Genomic DNA, 21,958 nt, shown 5'->3' on the forward strand with positions numbered 1-21,958 from the left:
TCCGGCCCCAGAGGACTTTTTGTTGTAATGTTAAGTTACAAATGATTATAAATAGGAAGTATTATTTAGTTGTTAATCTTAAACATACATACATATTCTGGGTGTAGTTGCACACCTGTAATCCCAGCACTGTGGGAGGCTGAGGCAGGAAGATCTTAGGTTCAAACCCCGTTTGGGCAACTGAATAACTTAACGTACCCATCTCAAAGCAGAAAATACAAAGGGCTGGGGTGTAGCTCAGTGCAGTCACTATGGGTTCAGCCTTAGCACTGCAACAACAGCAAAACCACCACCAACCCACTTGGAAACAAAGGTGCAGATTGAGGCAGCCAGGGAGCAGGTCCTAACCTTTGAGGAGTGTCTTAGTTACTTTTCACTCATCACTGAGACAAAATACCTGATACCCAAAATTGGGAAAGGAAAGGTTTATTTCTTACAGTTTTTTGGAGGTTTCAGTCCATACTCAGTTGGCTCCAAGGCAGGGTGGCATGGCAGGGCTGCAGTTCATGGTGGCTGCAAACAGAAAAGCTAGAAACTAGCAAAAGAGCAAGTCATACCTTCTTCCTGCCATTATATTACACCTGGCTCCACACGTAGGCCAGTGTAGCACTCACACCCCCAATTCACACCCCCAATTCAAGTGCTAGACAATGAATGAGTCACAAATGCATAATGTAAATGCATGAGGCCTGGGGGACACCAACATAAACCATGACATTCCACCCCCAGGACTCATGGCATCCTTTATACAAAAGACATTTAGTCCATTTCCAAGAGTTGCCAAAGTCCTGATAGTTTCAGCATTGCTGAAAAGTCTAAGTCCCAAGTCTCCTCCAAGATCTATAGTAAACTTTTAACTATAACCATATGTACGAATGAAACAAGGTTAAACATCTCTGAAATGCAAAGGCACAAGATAAACTTTGCCATTCCAAAAGTTATAAACAGGGGAATATAAAGCACTGGAAACAAAGTAAGTCCAAGATCCAGCAGGGAGACTGGGAGAAATTAACTCTTAGAGTTTCATGTTCAGCATTTGAAGCATTCTGGTTGCAAGCTCTAAAAGGCTTGCATGATTCCACCCCCACAGCACTTCCAGGGATTTTAGCTTCTGCAGCTTCTGTCTTAAACTGTCTTTGCTCACTTTTTGTAGCTTTCCTTCGATGATCCATGTTCCTGGCTTTTCCAAATTTCTTGGGTCTCCACTGCACTTTTGACTTCACCCTTACAGCTTTCCAAATTGCCCTCTCAGGGGCACACTGTGGCCTCCCAGGCCCTTTGCAATTGAGGTGGAAGTAGTATTACTTTCAGAATTTGTGCATTTTCCTTGCACCTAAAATGAACACCATGTGGATGCCACCAAGGTTTGCTTCCATCTGGAACAGTAGCCAGGCTTTTTTCTCTCTTTGCTGTAGGGATCAATTGCCTGGATCATTGGGTTCTGTGAACCTGATTGTGAAGAAAGGCTTCTCTGTGTTCTCATGTGACCTCTGTCACCATTTTGGAACCTCATGTGGCCTCCGTCACCATTCTGGAGTATGGTGTTCTGCAGCTTTCTCCTCTGAGCAAATTCTTTCACTTTTGCAGTTTTGAGGCTGCAAAGGGTGGAGACCTGCTGCTTCCTGTGATGCCCTGGGGCCATCTTTCTTATCTCTCTGTTTCTTCTCAGCAATCAAAGTCTCAGCTCAAACTTTACAATCCACAGCTTCACTGGAGTTTTCCTTCTGGCCAAACTTGCAGTATTGTAAATTATCCTTCTGGGATCTTTGATTTGGAACATAAAGCTGGCTAAAAGTCCCCAATAATAGCCATGCCACAGCCTCAACATTCAGCTGCCTTGAAATTTCCTTTTCCAGATTAATCAGTCCATTGCCCTTTGTCTCAGTCTCAGGCAAAGTCTTTGGGCATGAGCAAAATGCAGACAAACTCTGCCAAGCCATAACACACATCATGGGGAGTCCAACAACCAATGCAGTCCTTCCCAGAAGAAACCTCCCAAGCCTGGTTTTTACCATGAGGCTGACAGCCTTCTGGTCTCCTGAGCTCTGACCAGAATCTCCTCTTTAGAACAGCCTAAGCTGCTCTAGCTCTATGCATCCAGTTGACATGTCCAAACCTTTCCAAACTCTGCTCATAAGCCATTTCCAAAGCCTCTCAAAAAACATGGTCAAGTATAGTCACAGCAAACAACCCCACTCCTGGTACCAAATTCTGTCTTAGTTACTTTTTACTTGTTGCTGAGACAAAATACTTGATGACCAAAGTTGAGAAAGGAAAGGTTTATTTCTTACAGTTTTTGGAGGTTTCAGTCCATACTCAGTTGGCTCCAAGGCAGGGTGGCATGGTGGGGTCATAGTTCATGGTGGCTGCAAACAGCAAGGCGGAAACCAGCAAAAGAGCAAGACATGCCTTCTTCCTGCCATTACATCACATCCTGGTTCCACCTCTAGGTCAGTGTAGCACTCACACCCCAATCCAAGCACTAGACAATGAACCAATCACAAATGCATAATGCAAATGTATGAGGCCTGGGGGCCACCGACATAAACGATGACAGGGAGTTTATTTTGTTTTCTGAGACAGGGTCTCACTATATAGTTCAGGGTAGCCTCAAACTGGCAGTAATCCTCCTGCCTCAGCCTCCTGAATGCAGAGATTACAGATGTGCTCCAGCATGTCCTATCCTCTATAGACACTTTTTAAAAGCAGTTTTAGATGTACAGAAAAACAGATGATAGCACAGTTTCTGTAACATCCCCTTATCTAGCTTCCCTAAGTTAACATCTCACACTAATATGTTAGTGTTTGTTGCAAGTAATAAACTGATGGTCATTCATTAAAGTCTATAGCTTATTCAGATTTGCTGTGTCTGTGCTTCACTGGGGATTGAATCCAGGGAATGCTGTTAAGTACATCTCCAGTCCTTTTTTGTTTTTTAAGTTGTCAGTTTGTCTCTCAGTTGTTCAAGCTGGGCTTGCTTGAATTTGCGTTCCTCCTGCCTCAGCCTCCTGAGCAGTTGGGATTACAGGCATGTGCTACCACACCTAATTTTCTTTTTTTCTGTTTCCGTGAGACTACCACTGCATGTTAAGTTGTTATGTCTTTTTGGCTTTTCTTGGTTGTGATCAAGTGATGTTTTTAAAGTCAGTCTAGGTGTGATGATGCATAGTACTTTGAAGATGTAATTTTTCTGTAACATCTTGTAAAGCCACTGGAGTACAGACTAACTTTCTTTGAATTTGCCTTCTCTCCCATTGTAGTCTAGTCCCAGAGTAGCAAGCTCTCAGTAGGTGGCTGATGGGTGCCCATTCCTGCCCCTCTCTAAGAATTCAGTGATGGGGAGCGTGCATTGTACACTGGCACAGTGTATCCTGGGCTCTCCTTGTCCTGCCCATCTTGGGGCTGGTTTGGGAATGTGGACACCTGGCTTCTGTGATGCTGTGACGCCCCAGGCAGGATTACACCAGCCAAGGCCATTTTGGTTTTTTGGGAGCCCAGTAGCAGTGGGAAGAGGATTTCCCTAAGGGAAAGGACAGACTCTTCATTAACCTGCTGTCTCTCCCCACCTTCCTCCTCAACATAAAGATCCTCATTCCATTAGATCTCCACACCCTCGAGCCATCCACCTCTGAGCCATCCCCTCCACGCCCCTCCTGTCACTGTACACAGCCCATGAGTAGTGCTGGCTTGGAGAGTCTTTATCTCTGCCCATCTTGACCTCCCAGACCTCTATCATCTATTAATAAAGTTGTGTTTCTTATTTCATCCTTTTGTCATACTTCTCATGCAGGCAGTTGGGGATCTTGGCTGGGTTCCTGACATTTCAGAACATAGCAATATCCTTATGTTGTCTTGAGGGCTGAAGAGGTTCATTGAGTGACTTTAGATGTGAAGTGTTGGGTCTTTTAAAAAGTTGCCTGTTGTGATGGTGCATACCTGTAATCCCAGCACGTAGGAAGCTGATAGGAGGATTGCCTTGAGTTTAAGGCCGACTCAAACTATGTACTGAAACTGTTGCAAAAAGCAAAAAAAAAAAAAAAGGGCCGGGGATTTAGCTCAGTGGCATAAAATGCCTGCCTGGCAAGTGTGAAGTCATGAGTTCAATCCCTGGTACAAAAAAAAGGGCAATTTAAAATTTTGAAAGGGAAATACATATGCATAGATATAATTCAAAGGCACATTCAAAAGTGAGACATAGGCCCCAGCCACTCAGAGGTAGAGGCAGAAGCAGAGGATTTCTTGAGCCCAGGGGTGAAAGGCTACCCTGGGCAACATAGTGAAGTTCCTTCTCCAAAAATCAAAAAAAAAAAAAAAAAAAAAAACCCAAACAAACAAACAAACAAACAAAAACCCCAAGCCTTATTCCTGCTCTGGCCGTCTTACTCACTTCCTGATGGGTCGAGAGTGTGACCAGTTTCCTAGATAGCCCTCTATAGATACTCTAAACCTATCTGTTTTGTCCATTCTATTTTGCAGTAGTGTTTTGTTTATTTAGTATTTTGTATATATTTGCTTTTCACTTCCAATGTTTATAGTGATTGATCTTCATTATTACTTACCAGAGCTGCCTTATAATTTTAAAAATCTATACTGTATTCCATTAAATAGCATTAATTATTGAACCAGTACACAACTGTTGAGTATTAAGGTGGGTTCCAGTTTTTTGCCATTACCAAAAATAAAAACAAAATAGCTGTATTTTTGTACACTCCTCATTGTGATATAGGGAACAAAATTCCGACCTTTATCTGGAATGAGTTTGTGTTCTCTAAAATTGCAGAATGAATCTTAGGAACAACAGAAGTTAAGAGCAGAAATATGTATATGTATGTATATATATATATATATATATGTTTTTAAATTTTATTTAAGGAGAAAAAGACAAAAAAGCAGAAAAAGGGTACAAGTTATACAGAATTTCAGAAAAAAAATAAACAGTAGGAAATCACTAGTTAATGGATTACATATTCTCATCTTAGAAATATTTGTTCAAGTTACAAAATTAAAGCTTATATAGTGGACATTCAAACAGTGAGACCAAACAGTTCTGTTCAATGATCCAACAAAACTCAGTAATATCATTGTCTATCTTATACACTTAAATATACATGCAGTTATATTGTTTAGAGCACTTTCTTTTCCTCTCTTTTGTACAATGACTATTACACACTTTGGGTTTTATTTCTCCCACAGTTCTTAGTGCTTTTTTTGGAAGAGAGTAAAACCAAATGTGACATAACAGAACAGAGTCGGTCAAATCAAAAGGTTGGACATAACAGATAATGTAAAAACATAATACAAGGTGATCAACAATGGTTACCATAATGCCTCCCGCTATCTCTAATAGAATTGCCTATATCATCAATTATAATAAAATTGAACAAAACAGTAAAGAATGAAACCAACAAAACCAAAACATTGGAGACATTACAGGTCTTCAAAAGTAGATAATAGTCAACCAGAATGGGCGTCATAATGAATCCCACTATCTTCACAGCTGTTGCCTATACTTTCAAACCTGGTACTATCAAGCAAAACAGAATAGAGGAACATCAGTCAAAACAAGATGGTGAGAGCAATACAGGGCTTCAAATCAAGTTAATAGTAAATCAAAGTGGGTTACTATAATATATCCTACTATTTTTTATTTATTTTTCCCTTAATTAAAAGGATAAAAATAAAAAAGTAAATAATAAAATGGAGATTGAGATAAAAGAGGGCATAACCACAAAACAGCGCAGAGAAAACATAACCATTTAAGCAAAATAGTGTTTTACCACAAGATAATCCCAACATAAAAGTAGTTACCATATTGTCTCTTTCCTTGAAATCTTTGAGTATAACTTCATATACTGTAGCATCAAATATATCAAAACAATGTAAAACCATTCAAGAGAATGACAGTATTACAGGGTATTTAGAATAAACTAACAGAAGATGAACAATGGTTTCTGTATAATCTCCTTGTCTATAAAAGTTTTTGTTTATACCATCACATATAATAAAATCCAATAAGATACAACATGCTAAGACCAATGGAGACAGAAGAGCAAAAGCTTGATGAGACTTCAAAACAAGATGATACTAATTCAGCATTACCTATTATGACGTCATTTTCTCCAAAATAGCTGTTGCTATCATCCAATCTTCTCTGCCTCATTTCTGTTGAGCTCTTTTACTGTCATTAGTTGTCAGTTTGTCTTCTTCATTTTGTTTTCTGCTTCATTGTGGCCTCTCCGCCACTATTTCTGGATTCTTCGTATTTTTCTTTTTTAGAATATCCTGCAGTAATCTCTGTAGAGTTGAATTGGTGGTTGCATATTCCCCTAGTTCCTCTTTATCTTGGAAACACCTTGTTTTTCCATCAATTTCCAGGGATAGTTGTGCAGGATATATCAATCTTGGCTGGAGGTTATTATCTTTCAAAGCTTGAATTATTTCCCCCCACGCTCTTCGTGATTTGATGGTTTGTGCCGAGAAGTCTGCTGTAATTCTGATGGGTGTTCCCTTGTAAGTGATCTGTTTCTTGTCTCTGACGGCTTTTAATATTCTGTTCTTGTATTGGATTTCTGGTATTTTGATTATTATATGCCTGGGTATAGCTCTGTTTGGGTTGTAGGTGGCTGGGGTCCTGAATGCTTCATACATCTGAGTATCTTTACCTTTTGCTAAATTAGGAGAATTCTCCTGGATTATTTCTGCAAGTAGCTTTTGCAGTTCATTTGTTTGTGTCCCTACCTCTTCTTTTATGTTCTTAATTCTTAAGTTATAGATCCTCTTATCATCTTCTAGTCTTTGTATTATTGCTGTTTGCTTCTTTGTTATTTTAAAGAAGTTTTTCATTTCATTCTCCCATATTACAAATCTGGCCTCCAGTTCAGATAATCTATCCTTAGTTTCTTTCAAGCTGTTATGCCAGTTTTTGATAGAGTTTTTAGTTTCCTGGTAATCTCTTTGAACCTGCTTCATGTATTCTATGCTTTCTCTATTTTCTCCATCAAACAATTCTCCCCTCTTTTTCTGTTCTTCCATTCCACCATCTGTTTTTTCTTGGGTGGTGTTTAGCATTTCTCTAACTATTCTGCTTATGTCTAGCTTCAGGTCATTAATAACTTCATTCCTGAACTTGTCTATGAGGTTCTGGAGATAGCGCTTTATGTCTATTGATATGGTGTCTGCTATTACCTGTTTCTCAGGATTGGGGGCTGAGGGGCCTTTCTTATTGCTCCCTCTTCCCGTATTGTTTGTTCCTTTTATATGCAAGCATATATAGGAGGCCCAGCTTCCTTCCCTGTTGGCCACAGTCTGATTGAATTGTGCAGACTAGGTGTTCCTGCCCACCGCAGCACACCAGGGAGTTACCAAACAGGCAGCCTATGTGGGGCCCGCCCCTCCAGGTCACCTTCAGGCACTGGGACCTGGGCTGTGCTAGTCTACTGGGTCTCAGCCAGCAGCATCACATAGGCTAGGCACTGCTCACCAATCTTGCTTGAGAGGGGGATATGTGACTGAAGTCACTACAGCACCCTGTTCCAGCAAGTCTGCCCCATCTCAGAATGTCCTCTGTTGGCACCTCCTAGACCGTGGGAGAGTCCCAGTTTCCCTCACTCACCAGAGGTCGATGCACGGCTCCCTGCCCGCCCAGCTCTTAACTCCATTCACCAATTCCTGTTCTCAGCACTTTCATGCGTCTCTCTCCCTGCCGAGCTGATTCAGACGCAGCTGTGGCGGCAGGAAACCCAAATCGCAGTTTCCAATGGTGCGGGCTCCAGCTTCCACGCTGAGGCTTTATCTGTTACTGTTATAGCACCAGGATTGCATTTCTAGTTGGTTTCTCTCAGCCCAGTTCATTCTTGGGTCAGCAGGGCATATCTCCTCTCTTGTTTAGGATTCCTCACTCCGCACCATTACTGGATTCTAAGCTGGGTCTTTCAGAGAGCCTCTGTAGCTGCTGCTATCTGTCCGCCATGTTCTCCCAAAGTCAGAAATATTTATTGAGGGAAAGAAAGTTTCTGCCTGAGAGAGATGGAAGGGGTTCCGAGTGGGTTGCCAAAGATTCTGTATTTTCTCAGGATTTTTATAGAGTAAAACCATGAGGTGAGGCAGGTCTAAGGTGGGAAAAACTGGAAATCGCAAGGCAGATGAGCATGAGGTGGGACAGAACTATGGTCAACCAATCAGACTAATTGTTCAGGTATTGACCAAATCAGGGACAAATGGGGAAGCGAGTCATTAGCAAGTGAACATTCTTTACAGATCAGTGATTTTTTCTATAGGGGATTGGGATGGTGACTCCTGGCTTCTCAATGTGATGCATACCTACTCCCTATTTATATTTGGGGTGTGGTTGCATTTATTTTGTTTTCTGTCTTGAGATCTGGCCCACAGCAAGAGGTGTGTGTTTCCTCCAAGGTCACAAGACATCTGGTCCTCTCTGCTGGCTTCCTTGAGGGCCTGGCTCTGTCTGACTCCTGTAATCTTTCTAACTAACTCAGCTGCCTGTAAAATTACACACATAAGCCAAAAGTGGAATTACTAGGTTGGAGAGTATGTACATTTATTTAATGGCATTGCTAAACTGTTCTCACAGCCGTTACCAGTCTGTGTAAAGATTATGTAGTAATGGGAAGTGAGTATGTACTCCTGCTAACAGTGTATTAAAGTGCCTGTGTCCTTACACCATGGCTGAAATGTGGATTAAAATAATTGTTGATCTTGTGGGTGCGTATTGTGTGCTAGGCTTCTCTCCATTTCCTAATGCTTTGGATATATTTACCAGTTTACTCATCTGAATGGTCTCATGCAGGAGACCAATCCACTTTGTCACAAGTGGAATCTGGAGGATACAAGGTCAAGTAACTTGTCATCAGGAGCCCTTTCCTGAGTCTCGTCTTGGTCCACCTCTCTCTTGAGGCTCAGATCGAGCTGACCTCACCTCCTAGAGCAGTTAGTCTCCATCCCACATGGCTCAACGTGTTTTTCAGGAGCCACTGGGTGGGGAACAGTGACTGTTGCCTTCTTCAAAGATTATGAATCAGCTCCTCAGCCAGCCCCATGTACATTGCTTTAGAGCCCATTGAAGGGACAAAGAAATGGCCCAGCCAGCCCTGTACATATCAATATGCAGAGACAGGCCACGTTTATCCCAAGTGGAGACAGCTGCCCTTCTTTCAAGGAGAGTCGCCCAGGTGGCTCCCCACAACTTGTGTCCATCCAACTTTTTGCTGTTTACTATTCTGATAACTGAAAAATGCTACAGAAGTGATTTCACTTGCATTTTCTCATGTCTAAACATGAGAATAAACCCATTTGCGTTTATTAGGGAACAGTTGGTAGAGTAATACCTCCCCAAAAGGAACAGAGTATGCGGTCTGCTGTGATTGATTCGATTCTTTGTCCTGTAAGGAATGCCCAGTATAGAAAGAAAATAACATTTATTATGACTCTTACACAGACACTAGAATATCTTTACAGAGTCTTCTCCTTTCTTTTCAGAGCACAGCCTGAGATGCCCGCACATCCCATGTCACCTGAGATGATCCGTTTGGATGAGGTCTTCCCGGAAGACACTGATGTTGAAAAGAGAAGCCCCAGGAATTCTGAATCTGTTGAGGGATTACCTCCTCGCCCTCGTGTCTCTCAGAACTCTGCAGGGGAGACTTTGGTTCGGCCATCAGTTATCCAGAAACTAGAGAGGGGACAGCAGCAGTCTTTGGAGTTGAATAAAATTAAGAGTGGTGTGAGAATCAATCCCGCAGTTATTGGTCAGCCTTCCAATAGTGGGAGAAGCATAATCCGTCCTCCTGTGATTTGTAATGTTCCTGCTAGGTGTCTGCCTGGAAGTTTTCATGCTAGACCAGTTGCTGACAATCCTAGACCAGTGTCTGCCAGTGCTAGACCAGTTGCCGCGAGTACTAGTAGGATACCACTAGCAACTCGATCAGAGTCAGTCAGCAAACATAAATCAAGCAAAGCTGACAAGGTTGAGCAGCTAGATGAGGGCCCTAGAAATCATATGCCCTCACATCACCCAAAAACTTCTTCAGTTTCTCATGAGAATCCTAAAGAATCCAGTAAAAAATCTGTACATGCAATTTCAAATAAGTTGCTTGCCCAGAAAGGTGTAAAATGTCAGGGTGAAACTAAATTCCGTGAATCAAAGGACACTAAGAGTCCTGTCCAAGTGGAATCTTCTTCTAAAGTAGCAGTAAACCCAGTTCTAAAACTGAATACATCTGGTGTGCGGACTGCCAAACGGATCTCGGGACGCACCACCCTAAAGCAGATCTTGGAAGGTGCCACCCCAAAGCGGATTTCGGAAGGTGCCATCCCAAAACGCATCTCAGAAGGTGACACCCCAAAGCGGTTCCCGGAAGGTGCCACTCCCAAGTGGATCTCAGAAGGCGCCACCCCAAAGCGGATCCTGGAAGGCGCCACCCCGAAGCGTGTCTCAGAAGGTGACACCCCAAAACGCATTTCGGAAGGCACCATCCCAAAGCAGATCTCGGAATTCGCCACCCCAAAGCGCATCTCAGAATTCACCACCCCAAAACGCATCTCAGAATTTGCCACCCCAAAACGCATCTCGGAATTTGCCACCCCAAAACGCATCTCAGAATTCGCCACCCCAAAGCAGATCTCGGAATTTGCCACCCCAAAACGCATCTCAGAATTCGCCACCCCAAAACGCATCTCAGAATTCGCCACCCCAAAACGCGTTTCAGAAGGTGCCACCCCAAAGCAGATCTCGGAATTCGCCATCCCCAAGCGCATCTCAGAATTCGCCACCCCCAAGCGGATCTTGAAAGGTGCAATTCCAGTGCGCCATGGGAAAGAATTTCTGTCACAGACAAGTCTCACCCGGGAAGAAAAGGGTACGATTCACAACAAGCCAGCAGTTTCAAAACCAAAGGGCTCAGTGAGTGCTAAAGTCAAGTTTGATCGCAAGTCTCTGCAGTCATCATCCATCTCAGCCCGGAAGGCTGTACAAGAGCTGCACCTCTGGAAAGAGGAACAAAGTGATGACAAAGATGAGAGCAGTGGGTCGCAAGAGTCTGAAACAAGTTTTGATTTTGATTCATTTTCTCCTTCACCAATTGACCTATCTGAAGTCACTGCGAGAAAAACAAATGTTTTAGAAGAAACACATGATGCTTCGCAGGACCAGAGTGATAAAGCTTGTTATTCTGAAATAAGCTCAGAGGAAGACTTTGATGATACTCTTGAAGTTTCCAACCAATCTCAAGTGCTTGTCGAAGAAAAAAGCCCTTCAAAAGCAAAACACAGAAGCCTGGTGGATGAAAGCTATGATTCCAGTGGTTCAGAAGTGAATTTTGATCACGCTAACTCAAAGCCAACCAGCATCAACCCCCCACAGCCTGACGCAGATGTAATCTTTCCTAATGGTGTTCCCATCAATTTGGTGGACAGGAGCTATGGATCAGGCAGCTCCAAAGGAAGTGCTGCTTCTGTGGCCTCACTTGAATCCATAGTTGAGTCCTCCACGGATGTCACAAAAAAGAAGCATTACACAAAGCCTCGCATTTGCCTGGTGGATAAGAGCTACGGGTCTAGTTACTCCAAATCAAGTTCTGACAGTGATGGTTCATCTTGGTCAGCAGCTGACCACCCCCAAGCAACTGGTGCTGAAGGAAGCCAGAAAGGTAGACCTGTCCAAGCCAAAAATAAGAAATGTAAGCCAAGTAACGCCAAAGCACATCTCGCTTGTGTTTCTCTTGAGGCAGAGTCTCATCGGCCCCAGAGAGATGTTGGAGGAATAAAGCTTCAGAAAAAGAAGAAGGCTGGCCTTGTGGATATGAACTGTGAGTCTCATGATCCTGACACGGGTTTTCATGCTGATGCTCAATTAGTGGCTGATGAATCTCAAGTAGCAGTTAAAGAAGTAAACCCTCAGGCTGTAGATATTGATCTAGGAAATAAGAGTGTTCAATCTAGCATTTCTGGTCTAAGTTTTGAGTCGCATGATTGTTTTTATCAGTCAGCTAAGGATGAACCTGAAGGGCATTTAGGTGAAGTAAATCATAAAGAGTTAAATGTTGGCGTGGAAGCTAAGATCAGTGAGCATTCCAGTTCTGAGTTGACATTTGATTCCGATTCCCCTCTTCTGTCAATTACTGAGCGGTCTCAGCTGGATGTTGAAAGACTAAAAGAAGATCCTTTTAAGCTGGAAGCGGAGAGCTGTGGGTCAAATAGTTATGACCTAACTTTTGATTCTGATATTCCTGCTTGCTCAGTAGTTGACCAACCTCAAGTAGCTGTTTATCAGGAAGAGCCTGTTGATCTGGAAAATGAAAGTGATTGTGTTTCTGAAATAACTTTTGATTCTGATATTCCTCTTCATTCAGGAAATGATCAACCTGAAGTAGCTGTTAAAGAAGTAATCATTCAGGAAGAAGAATACATACCCTTAGAAAGGAAGAATGCAAAACTCACTTGTTCTGAAATAAATTCGGATTCATACACCCCTCTTCATTCAGTGACCAATCCTCCCGAAGTAGCCATTAAAAAACTAAATTCTCAAAAGGAAGAGCAGGTGCACTTAAAAAACAAAGAAAATGAGCCTGCTGATTCCAAACTAAATTTGAATCATGACATTTTTCTTTCAACCACTGGACATCCTGAAGCTCTCATTCATTGCAGCAACTTTCAGAAAGAAGAGTGCGTAGAAAACATGCAAAACGAAGCCAGTGTTTCTGGAACCCACTTGGATTCTGACACCCCTCTTCTGTCAGTGATTCAAAAGCCTCAAGCAGTTGTTAAAAATATTTGGCATCCCAAAGAAAAACAGGCTGATTTTCAAGGCAAAAGGGCTAAATATAGTGCCTCTGAAATAAAGCCTAACATCCCTCATTCTCCGGTAACGGAGCCTCAGGTATCTCTTAAAAAAAAAGAAAAGAAGAAGCACATTGAAAAGAAGACTGATAAATATGGAGACTCTGAGCGAACTCTGAGTTCTGATGACTTTCCTCATTCAATGCCTGAAAACCCTCCACCAAATGTCTGGCAAGAGGACTCTCTTTACCCGGAAGGTGAGAGTCCTCCCTGGACAGGATTTGAAGCAAATGTGGATGTTACTGGCTCTTTTCACCCAGTCTTTGACCAACCTCCTCTGTTCCTTTTGAAAAAGAAACACGTCACTAGGAAAGACAAAAGGAGCAGACCTAGTGGCTCCAGAGTAAGTTTCGGTTCTGCTGACCATCTTCAGTCGCCGCCTGAACACGACCACAGAGCGATTACCACAGTTAATCTATGGCCAGAAGAAGCTATCACCCTGCAACATGACATCAATGCGCCCAGTTGCTCAAAAGCAGTACCTAGTCCTGCTGTTTCTCTAAAGTCTGCCACTGGTCAACCTGCAATAGCTATTCAGCTCCTAGGCCGGGGAAAAGATGGTCGGGTGCACTTGGGATATAAGAGCCAAAATGTTTCTTCTGAAATGATTTTGGACTCAGATTTCTTGGTTCAGGCAATAATTGATCGCCCTTACGTAGCTGTTGAGAAGTCAAAGGGAGATGGTAAGAACGATCAGTCTGGAGATTCTGAAGGAAACTCTGCTGACACCTCTGCCCAACCAGCAGCTAAACAGCCAAGCAAAACAGTGAAAGAAACAGCCCCTGGCAGAGGTGGAGGTGTTGATGTGGAAGGTCAGCAGGGTGCAGCTGAGAGTTGTGAAGTTATGCCTGATTCCAATGTCCATCAGCCAGTGACTGGCCAAACCAAAGTCATTCAAAAGAAGAAATGGAAAAAGCATCTTGGCTTGAAGGATAAAAATGTCAGACCTAGTGATTCTAAAATAAATTCTGATTCTAATGAACCCTCTTGGTCTATGACTAATGAAATTCAAGAGCCTCTTAAAGAAGCAGACCTTCCGGAGAAGGGACATGTTTATCTTGAGCATAAGGGCTATGAACCTGATGGTTCTGAAATAATTTATGTTTCAAATGTCCCTCTTCAGTCATCCATTCAGCATCCACAAAGTTTGCGAGAGACGCATGCCAGTTTGGAAATGAACTGCAGTGACCCTCATCCCTCTACAAGTTTTGATTCTAATGAACTTTTTCAGTCAGTGCCTTTGGGACAGCTTCCCATAGCTTTCGAAGAAATGAATCTGAAGGAGGACCATGTTTACCTGGGAGACAAGAGCTACAGACTGATTGATTTTGAAACAAGTTATGATTCTGATGTTCCTGTCCAATTTGTGGTTGATTCTTCTTCTCATGCATCTGCCAAAGACATAAATGGTCAGAAGGAGGCTTATGGTGACCTGGAAAATGAGAGCTATCCCATCTGTTCAGAGGCAGAATGTGATTCCAGTATTTACCTGCAGCCAGAAGCTGATCCCACTCAGGTGGCTTGCAAAGACATCAACTTTCAGAACACGGAGCTTTTTGACCTGAAAGACAAGGCAGGTGAACCTGGTGCTTCTGAGATGATGGATGATGCTGATGTCTCTTTTCAGATTATTGTGAACCAGTCCCAGTCATCAGATGGAGAAGCTGATCCTCCAGAGGTGGTATTTGTGGATGAGAAGGCCAGTGACAGTGACTGTGACCGGGAAGTAATTTCAGATCCTGATGACCCACCTCCTTTAATCCTCGAAGGAACCAGGTGCATAAATGAACTCATTGGGATAGCAATGCGCTACTGTCACTTCTGTGGTTCTGAGCTAAGGTTCGAAGCCTCTTCTCTATCTGTGAGTGACCATTCAAAGAAGAGTTTCAGAATATTAACACGGAACAAAGACTATATTATTCTGGGAGACTCCCACTGTCAATCTTGTGGTTGTGAAATAGATTTTAACATGTATGCCTCTAACCCGTGTGTGTCCTACCAGTCACAGGGGGCTGGTGAAGAAGGGAGGAGCTACGGAGCCAGTGGTGCTGAAGGAAATGTTCATGTCGAAGGCACCTCTCAGAAAACTAACAGTGCAGGCAGGCCGCAGAAGGATCCGAAGCGTACCAGACTCATTGATAAGAGCTGGGAGAGCAGTGGTAGCTCTGCAGTGGACGGTGCTGGCCCTAGCGGGTCCATGATCCCTCACATTGCTGATGGAGGAAACCTTCGGAAGCCAAAACGTACAGACCCAGCAGGCAGGAGTGGCACATCTCACGGTTCCGGGGTGGATGCTCAACGTGATCCTTCCACACAGGCTGACGCCAAGCAGCCTCAGAAAGTTGTGAAGAAAACACGCCTAGGGAGGAAGGTAAGCTTTGACACAAAAGAGTACCATTACTACCCGTTCAGCTCTGTGGTTGCCTGTGGGAAGAGCCGGGACAAAGAACCAAAGGTCATCAAAGCTGATCTTAGTCAACCAGACCTCGAAGCTCTGTCTCCTGCCTGTGCTTCAGCTGTGGGAGATGCACGGCTGCAGAAAGTGAAGGGTGATGGCCACAAAGCTGAGGGCCGTGTAAAGGAACGGAAGAAAGCTCTGCCTCCTGCCTCCGCTTCAGCTGTGGGAGATGCACGGCTGCAGAAAGTGAAGGGTGATTGCCACAAAGCTGAGGGCCGTGTAAAGGAACGGAAGAAAGCTCTGCCTCCTGCCTCCGCTTCAGCTGCAGGAGATGCACAGCTGCAGAAAGTGAAGGGTGATGGCCACAAAGCTGAGGGCCATGTAAAGGAACGGAAGAAAGGTCGACACCATGGTTCCTCTCATGACAACCACTGTTCTGCCAAGAAAGTTTCGTTGAAGGAGGAGAAGAAGCCTGCGTGGCCCCACTCTGATCAGAATGCTCTGCCTGTTCAGACTCCTGCAGCTGGCGACCACCATGCAGGTGAAACTGCAAAGGGTTATGTCATTACAGTGGCCTCAGATAAACCGCGCCATCACAATCCTATAAAAGTGGAGCGTCCTAAACAGAATTGGAATCCAGCTTCTCAGAGCCAGGCGCCTTCAGTCCACCACGCAACTCAGACCAATATTGTGAGTTGTCCACTGAAGAGAAAAATACTCAAAGAAGAAGAAGAGGAAGAAGAAGAATCACCAAAAAAGAAGTGTTTCCAGAGTGACAGGAAATGGAAGCAAGAGGCTCAAAGTGGGGCAGTGGAAATTCCCATACCACGTGCTCAAACTTTGGAGCCTGGGAAACCCAGTTTCTCAGTCTGGGTCGGTCCAGATCCAAAGTGGAAGAGAGAGGAACTCCCCAGCTCATCTAAAAAGAAGAAGGATGCTTGTGACAATCAGTCTCAGGTCATGGGCAAACGTAAGTACAGCAGTCTTAATGACCCATTGCCTAAGAAAGTGGTCGTTGGGCCTCTGCAGAAAGCAGCCAGGCCAGCCTTTGACTCAAGCAAGAGCACTGCCATTCACTGCAGCAGGAGTGATGGAAATCCCGGTGCCAGAGGCTTTGCTCCCGCCCAAAGCCTCCCTCTATCAGCTTTCATAAAAACAGCACGATACAAATTACAGCCACGTGAGGGGAGCCATGAGCCTTGGGTACTTCTAGAGGATATAGACAATCTGCACACTTACGAGGCTCCAAAGTATAGTAATTTCCAGGTGACTCCTTCAAATGATGGTGCCAAAGCCTGTCCAAAACCAGTTATAAATGAGTGTCTGGAAAGCAAGAAGAAAAAAAAAGCCAAGAAGGAAAAAACTCATGCTAAGCCAAGTTTTCCTGAGAGCATTTGTAAAGCAGTTATTCTCCAGGAAAAATCCCGAGGCACTTCAGAAAAGCAGTCCATCTGGATTCGGATTAAAGCAAATGCTATCATCAAAAAGTACACCCTGAAATATTCGGTTCTCTTGAATAATCGACATCAGACCAAGGCCACTGTTACCGCAGAGAAACCCAAGAAGAAAATATCCGATGGCATTAAACTGAAGAAGAAGAAGAGGAAGGAGGCTGCTAAAATGTTTCTGAGCTCCCCTATCTCAGCAGCTTGTTTCAAAGAGCAGATCAGAGCTGGGGCAGGGCCCTCCGAGAAATGCTGGGTGCTATGTTCCTCCAGCACTTCGGGAAGAAGCAAACCTGCCCATAAGACTTACAGAAAGAAAGTGCCGATCCTTGTGAGGGAGTGCGACTTGAGAAGCTCATGCTGCGTTCCAGCTGGCAATAAGGTGAGGACTCGACTCTCAAGCAAACTAAAGAAACTGAGGTAAAATGGGAAGGGTTGTGTTCTGCTGGTGGAGAATTCAGTACTTCAATCCAAATACATTTGTACTTTTGTGCACATAGCTTTCCCAACTTTGGCGGGAAAGACCTTAAAATATTTTGCTACAGATATTATTTTTCAGAACTTTTATATTCATTTAAATTAGCTTTTAGGGCCCCCACTTCCTCTTTTTTTAATTTCAAAGCACACTTTGTCCAGCGTTTTCTGTAGAAGAGCTTCATTTGTCATAATATAATCTAACATGGTTTACAGCATTTTGTCCCTCCAATCATGTCCCTCTCATTTTTTATGAAACTCTGTCTTGTACTGGCAAGTTGTAACACTAACAGAATGAAAGCAGCAAACATGGCAAAAAATGATGCTATTAGTACAGAAATGGAGGCAAATGCCTGTGCACTTAGATTCCACTTGTTTCTGAGTGGCATCGCCAGCACACAATGATTCTAAGGGCTAATTCAAAGAAGGAACTGCAGAGTTCTTTCAGCTCTTCAGGACTGACTTAAATGACCACAACTGAAACAAAACATGATTTCTCTTTCTTTTAAAAGCACTCCCGAGAATGAGATACCTTATCTTTAATCCAGTTTTTAAAAAGTGCCTGGTGCGTTTATAAATACAACACACACTGTCTGCATCATGTAAGTTGGAAAGGCAAATCTGTGACTTTTCTCATTTGGACACACACATAAACCTCTTGTTGAGCATCATTGGATCCTAATAGGAAGATTTTGCTAGTATGATTAGGCTTTTAAAACCACCTTTCCTCTTACATGTTGGGTTGGTGGGTTAGTAGAAAATCCAGGCAATTTTATGGCCTTATCTCTTAAACGGTTTTACACATTATCATTTTTTAATGGTTTAAACTGAGTTGGCTTGGTAATATTATTTGGACAGCCCATGAATTGTTGTCATTACTAAATTAGTATTTCAGAAAACCTGAACAAACAATGAAGGCCCATTTTTACAAGTGAACAAACCATTTGTACATTAGTTTGTCTTAAACTTATCTTGAACTAGTTAGGTAGCTGTAGATAAACTAATTTGATAATTTATCTTAAACTATCTAATTGCCTTTTAACAGTTCAGATAAAATATGTCAGTCTTGAGTACTTGATCATATTCAGATCTTTTATTTCAGGGTGCCCAGTGAGCTGGTAAAGATGCACCCCATTTTCTGGCTAAGCCAAGAGCTTAGCTTTTTTTCTGTCATTGATGTTAAGGGGAAACAATGTCACCTACATTGTGTGACTATTATATTTTACTGAAACTAGAATCATTGTGTTGTCTTAATTTCAGAGATAATGTGCTACCTTCAAATCAATGAAATATAAATGTGATTTTGTTTTGGGGTTATTATTTAACCAGTGAGTGTTTATGATGGTGTTACATTGTAACTTCTTTACTTTTAAATTTAATCAGTAATTATGTTGAAAAAAGTGGGCAAATGTGTATTTCTTAGTCGCAAAGCAATCTATATAGCATTTCTTCAACCTTGCCTCCTATATACAAAGAGTTTAATATCTATTCTTAAAATATTACTGCAGGCTCCCCATTCAAAATAATCCTCCAATTTTAACTTAGGAAGAAAGCTCTGTCCTACCTATGAAGAAGGAACCACACAGACAATATATGAAAATACTCTCTTTGCAGGTATTGGCATCTTTTTGCCCTGTGGAATAGACACATGGTTCCCTTAGGTATCATTAATAGACTTTCTGCAGTTTTTCAGTGTAGATTTAAAAGCAAGAGTTCAACCAGATGTGGCAGTGCACACCTGTAATTCCAGCACTTGGGAGGCTGAGACAGGAAGAGTTTAAGACTAGTCTGCACTACATAGGAAGACTCTTTCTCCACCACCTTCTCATACAAAAATAAAAGCAAGAGTGTGTATGGAGATAATGTCCAGCGTAAATACGGGGAATCATGTCTATTGTGATTATATCCATAGAGGACAGCTCTTGAAAATCAAGTGATCAGAATTTAAAGCTATAAAAGTGTTACTGTGTTTGACCTGCAGAAACTCTTTGAGTACCATTTTAAGGTAGGACAGGGAAAAAGTTTATTTTAAAAATTTACATCACCAAAAATATAAAAGTGTAATACAATACTGATGATTTTGTTGAACAATTTGGAAGTATTTACTAAATTCTGTAACCATCATTATTTCTGGCATATTTGAAGAGTTGAAACTGTAAAATGTATATTTTAAGTTGATGATGAATTACTTTAACACTCTGATAGGAGGCAAGGTATGCCCCTTTGCCTAAGTAAATGTTGGCTTAATTTGCAAATTAGATAAAACAATTGGTGGTTTTTGTGTAGTCAAAAATTACATTACATTCTTTCAATAGTAAAATGTCAAACTACAACCATAATGAGTATTTTGTTGATCTTGTCCTTTTCAGTATCTTGCATAGACTTTTGTTCTGTGTTCTTTACAGTATGTGGACAGTATCATGTAGTGTTTTCGCATTTGTGCATCTAAATTATGTAACTAGGGCTCTGAGTAACATTTTTTTTTGCTTAAAGAAAAGCTATATTTAAATATTCAAAGAACTATATATTTCCCTGTAAAACTAATGTGAAGACTAATGTATTTTTGTAATGCAATTTAAAGTGTAACCTTGTTTTTGATGTTACCAAGATACAATTTATTAAATATTGAAATCTGTGTCTACTTTTGCCTCATGTTAGAAACCTTTTCTGAAATCAGAATAGTAAAAGCAAGTACTTTTATAATTGGTCTGAGAGCCGATATGAGAATATAAATGTTGATGATGGTGAGGAGATAGTTTAACCAAAGATGTGCAGGCTGCATTCAAAACAGTAGTTATTTCACAGCATTGAGAGCAAGCAACCGTGTCTTTGTCTGGTGGTGTTGGATCGGCACCTCTTCACCTTGTGTACTTGTGCTGAAAAGCCGCAGGAACAGGGTTGAGGTCGCATGGTAATGTCCACATCACGGCGTGACACCTACTGAGGAAAGAGCCCCTTTCCCATGCTACTGTGTGCCCCGGGCCATGTGGCACTGTATTTTAGGCTTTTTCTGTTGTAGGTCTAGGGAGAAATATAGTTCATTGCTGAGTTTTTAAATAACTAAACTTTCACTTTTTGTGCTTATTATTTATTACACTATGTGATTATTCACTTTTTAAAGGCTTAGTTAAACTTTTAAGCCTGGAAAGAAATTAATCTTTTAGATTTTTAAGCTGAGTGTGTGGGTGTACACCTCGAGCCCCTCCCAGCTGAGCTTTACCTGTGTTATCTCATTTATCTTCAAAGAACACTTACCAATTAGACATTATTACTATTATTCCTATTGATTGGGTAAGAAAATTGAGGCATAGAGCCCCCAGATCCAGGCCACCAACATTCTAATTCAAGTCTATGTTTTTAGCCTCTGTTGGACATTTCCTAGAGGTGAAACCCTGAGGTACATCTGCCTTATTTCACAAACCATGTGTGTGAGGCTTATCCACTTTGTAGAGCTGTATCAGTATTGTGTTCTTGTTTATTTCCTGTAGAGCATTTCCAGTTAGTTTTTAGTAAGGTCGGTTATAGAACCCTCACCTTCTGCTAACAAACAGGATGAGGCCACTGGGCGTCACGCTTCCATACCTTGGGTGCCTCGGGATTTGTAACTTAATTTCTGAGCCCAAACCCGTACAGAACACCTGCCTGTGGGAGTGCTCTTTGTCCCACCCTTGAGTACTGTCGCTGGCCTGTAGGTTTTGAACCTTTGTCCCTTTCCTGCCCGACATGGGTTCTCTCAGTAGCTTCCCATTCTTTGGTGTCCACACATTACCCTGTGCTCTCAGCCCTTTCCTGATGGCTCGTTTGCAGGCAAACAGAAGCTGTGAATCATCCAAGTCCTTGGTCATCCAACACTCCACTGAGCAAGGAACCGTTGAAGGTGTGCTGCTTGCGGCTGACACGCTCCTCTGACTCACCCACCTCCGTGCCTGTGGCACCCACCACCAGAACTAGTCATCAGTACTGATGGAACTGTCTGCTTTAGGACTGAGTTCAGATTGTCCTCAGATGTCCTTGTGGATCCTGGGTTTGATCCGGGATGACAGATCTCCTTGTTCTTTCATTGGTTTGCTTCATTATGGACAGTTCTTCAGCCTTTCTCTGTACCTAATGGCATAGCATTTTGAAGATAAACTGATTTTGTGGGATATTCTTCAGTTTCAGTTTGTCTGCTGTTTCTTTGTAATCTATGCATTCTTTGGAATTCTGTGTTCTCTGTGTATCTTAGCAGAAACCATGTGATGTCGATTTAAATGTGGTGATTAAAGATACTCAGTGTTGGTCTTTATCTTGGGGGCAATGATTTTAAGCACAGAAATGGGGCCTTGCAGAGAGGTTAACTTCTCAATGAAGAGTTTACACTTCACACTTAACTTTTGTGGCAGAATACTTTGCCTGTTACGTTTACCACTAACTAGGCATAGGTAGGACAATAGGTTATTCATACATCAAATATCAGTTTAACTCGAGTGCTTCTGGCTTTTGGGTAGGTACCAAGCATTCCAGCACCCTCATAAGCTGGCGTGAGTAAAAGCAGTGCCGAATGCTGTGATTTGGATGTAGCTTGTAAGATCCCTGTGGTTGCAGACTTGGTTCCCCGGGTGGTGGAACTTCTAAGAGACAAGGAGCGGGAGGTCCTAGGGTCACTGGGGATGTGAGGCACTTCTTCCCAGAGGGCAGAAACCCCACTGGACCCCACTGGTCCTCTCCTGGGGATCTTCCTGGAAGAAATAGAGACACCATATTGGAGTGGGACATGCACACCGGTGTTTATAGCAGCACAGTTTGTAAC

General features: G+C 42.5%; 1 protein-coding gene across 3 annotated transcripts in view; it reads left to right on the forward strand.

Annotated features, from left to right (window-relative positions):
- The window catches only part of Zdbf2 (zinc finger DBF-type containing 2), a 55,114-nt gene extending 33,660 nt beyond the window's left edge, over positions 1 to 21,454 (forward strand). For 2 of the 3 annotated variants that reach the window (XM_063237345.1, XM_063237347.1), the window contains 2 exons: positions 9,496 to 17,115; positions 20,977 to 21,454. In XM_063237345.1, the coding sequence (XP_063093415.1) occupies positions 9,496 to 17,115; positions 20,977 to 21,133 (7,777 nt within the window). In that variant the 3' untranslated portion in view covers positions 21,134 to 21,454. The remainder of the gene's footprint in view (positions 1 to 9,495; positions 17,116 to 20,976) is intronic. The other variant, XM_063237346.1, reaches the window with a different exon arrangement.
- Positions 21,455 to 21,958: the final 504 nt, after the last annotated feature.

Source organism: Cavia porcellus, unplaced genomic scaffold (assembly GCF_034190915.1).
Source record: "Cavia porcellus strain 051 isolate PalLab524CR breed Dunkin Hartley unplaced genomic scaffold, mCavPor4.1 scaffold_26, whole genome shotgun sequence".
In the NCBI taxonomy this organism is placed as follows: Eukaryota; Metazoa; Chordata; class Mammalia; order Rodentia; family Caviidae; genus Cavia; species Cavia porcellus.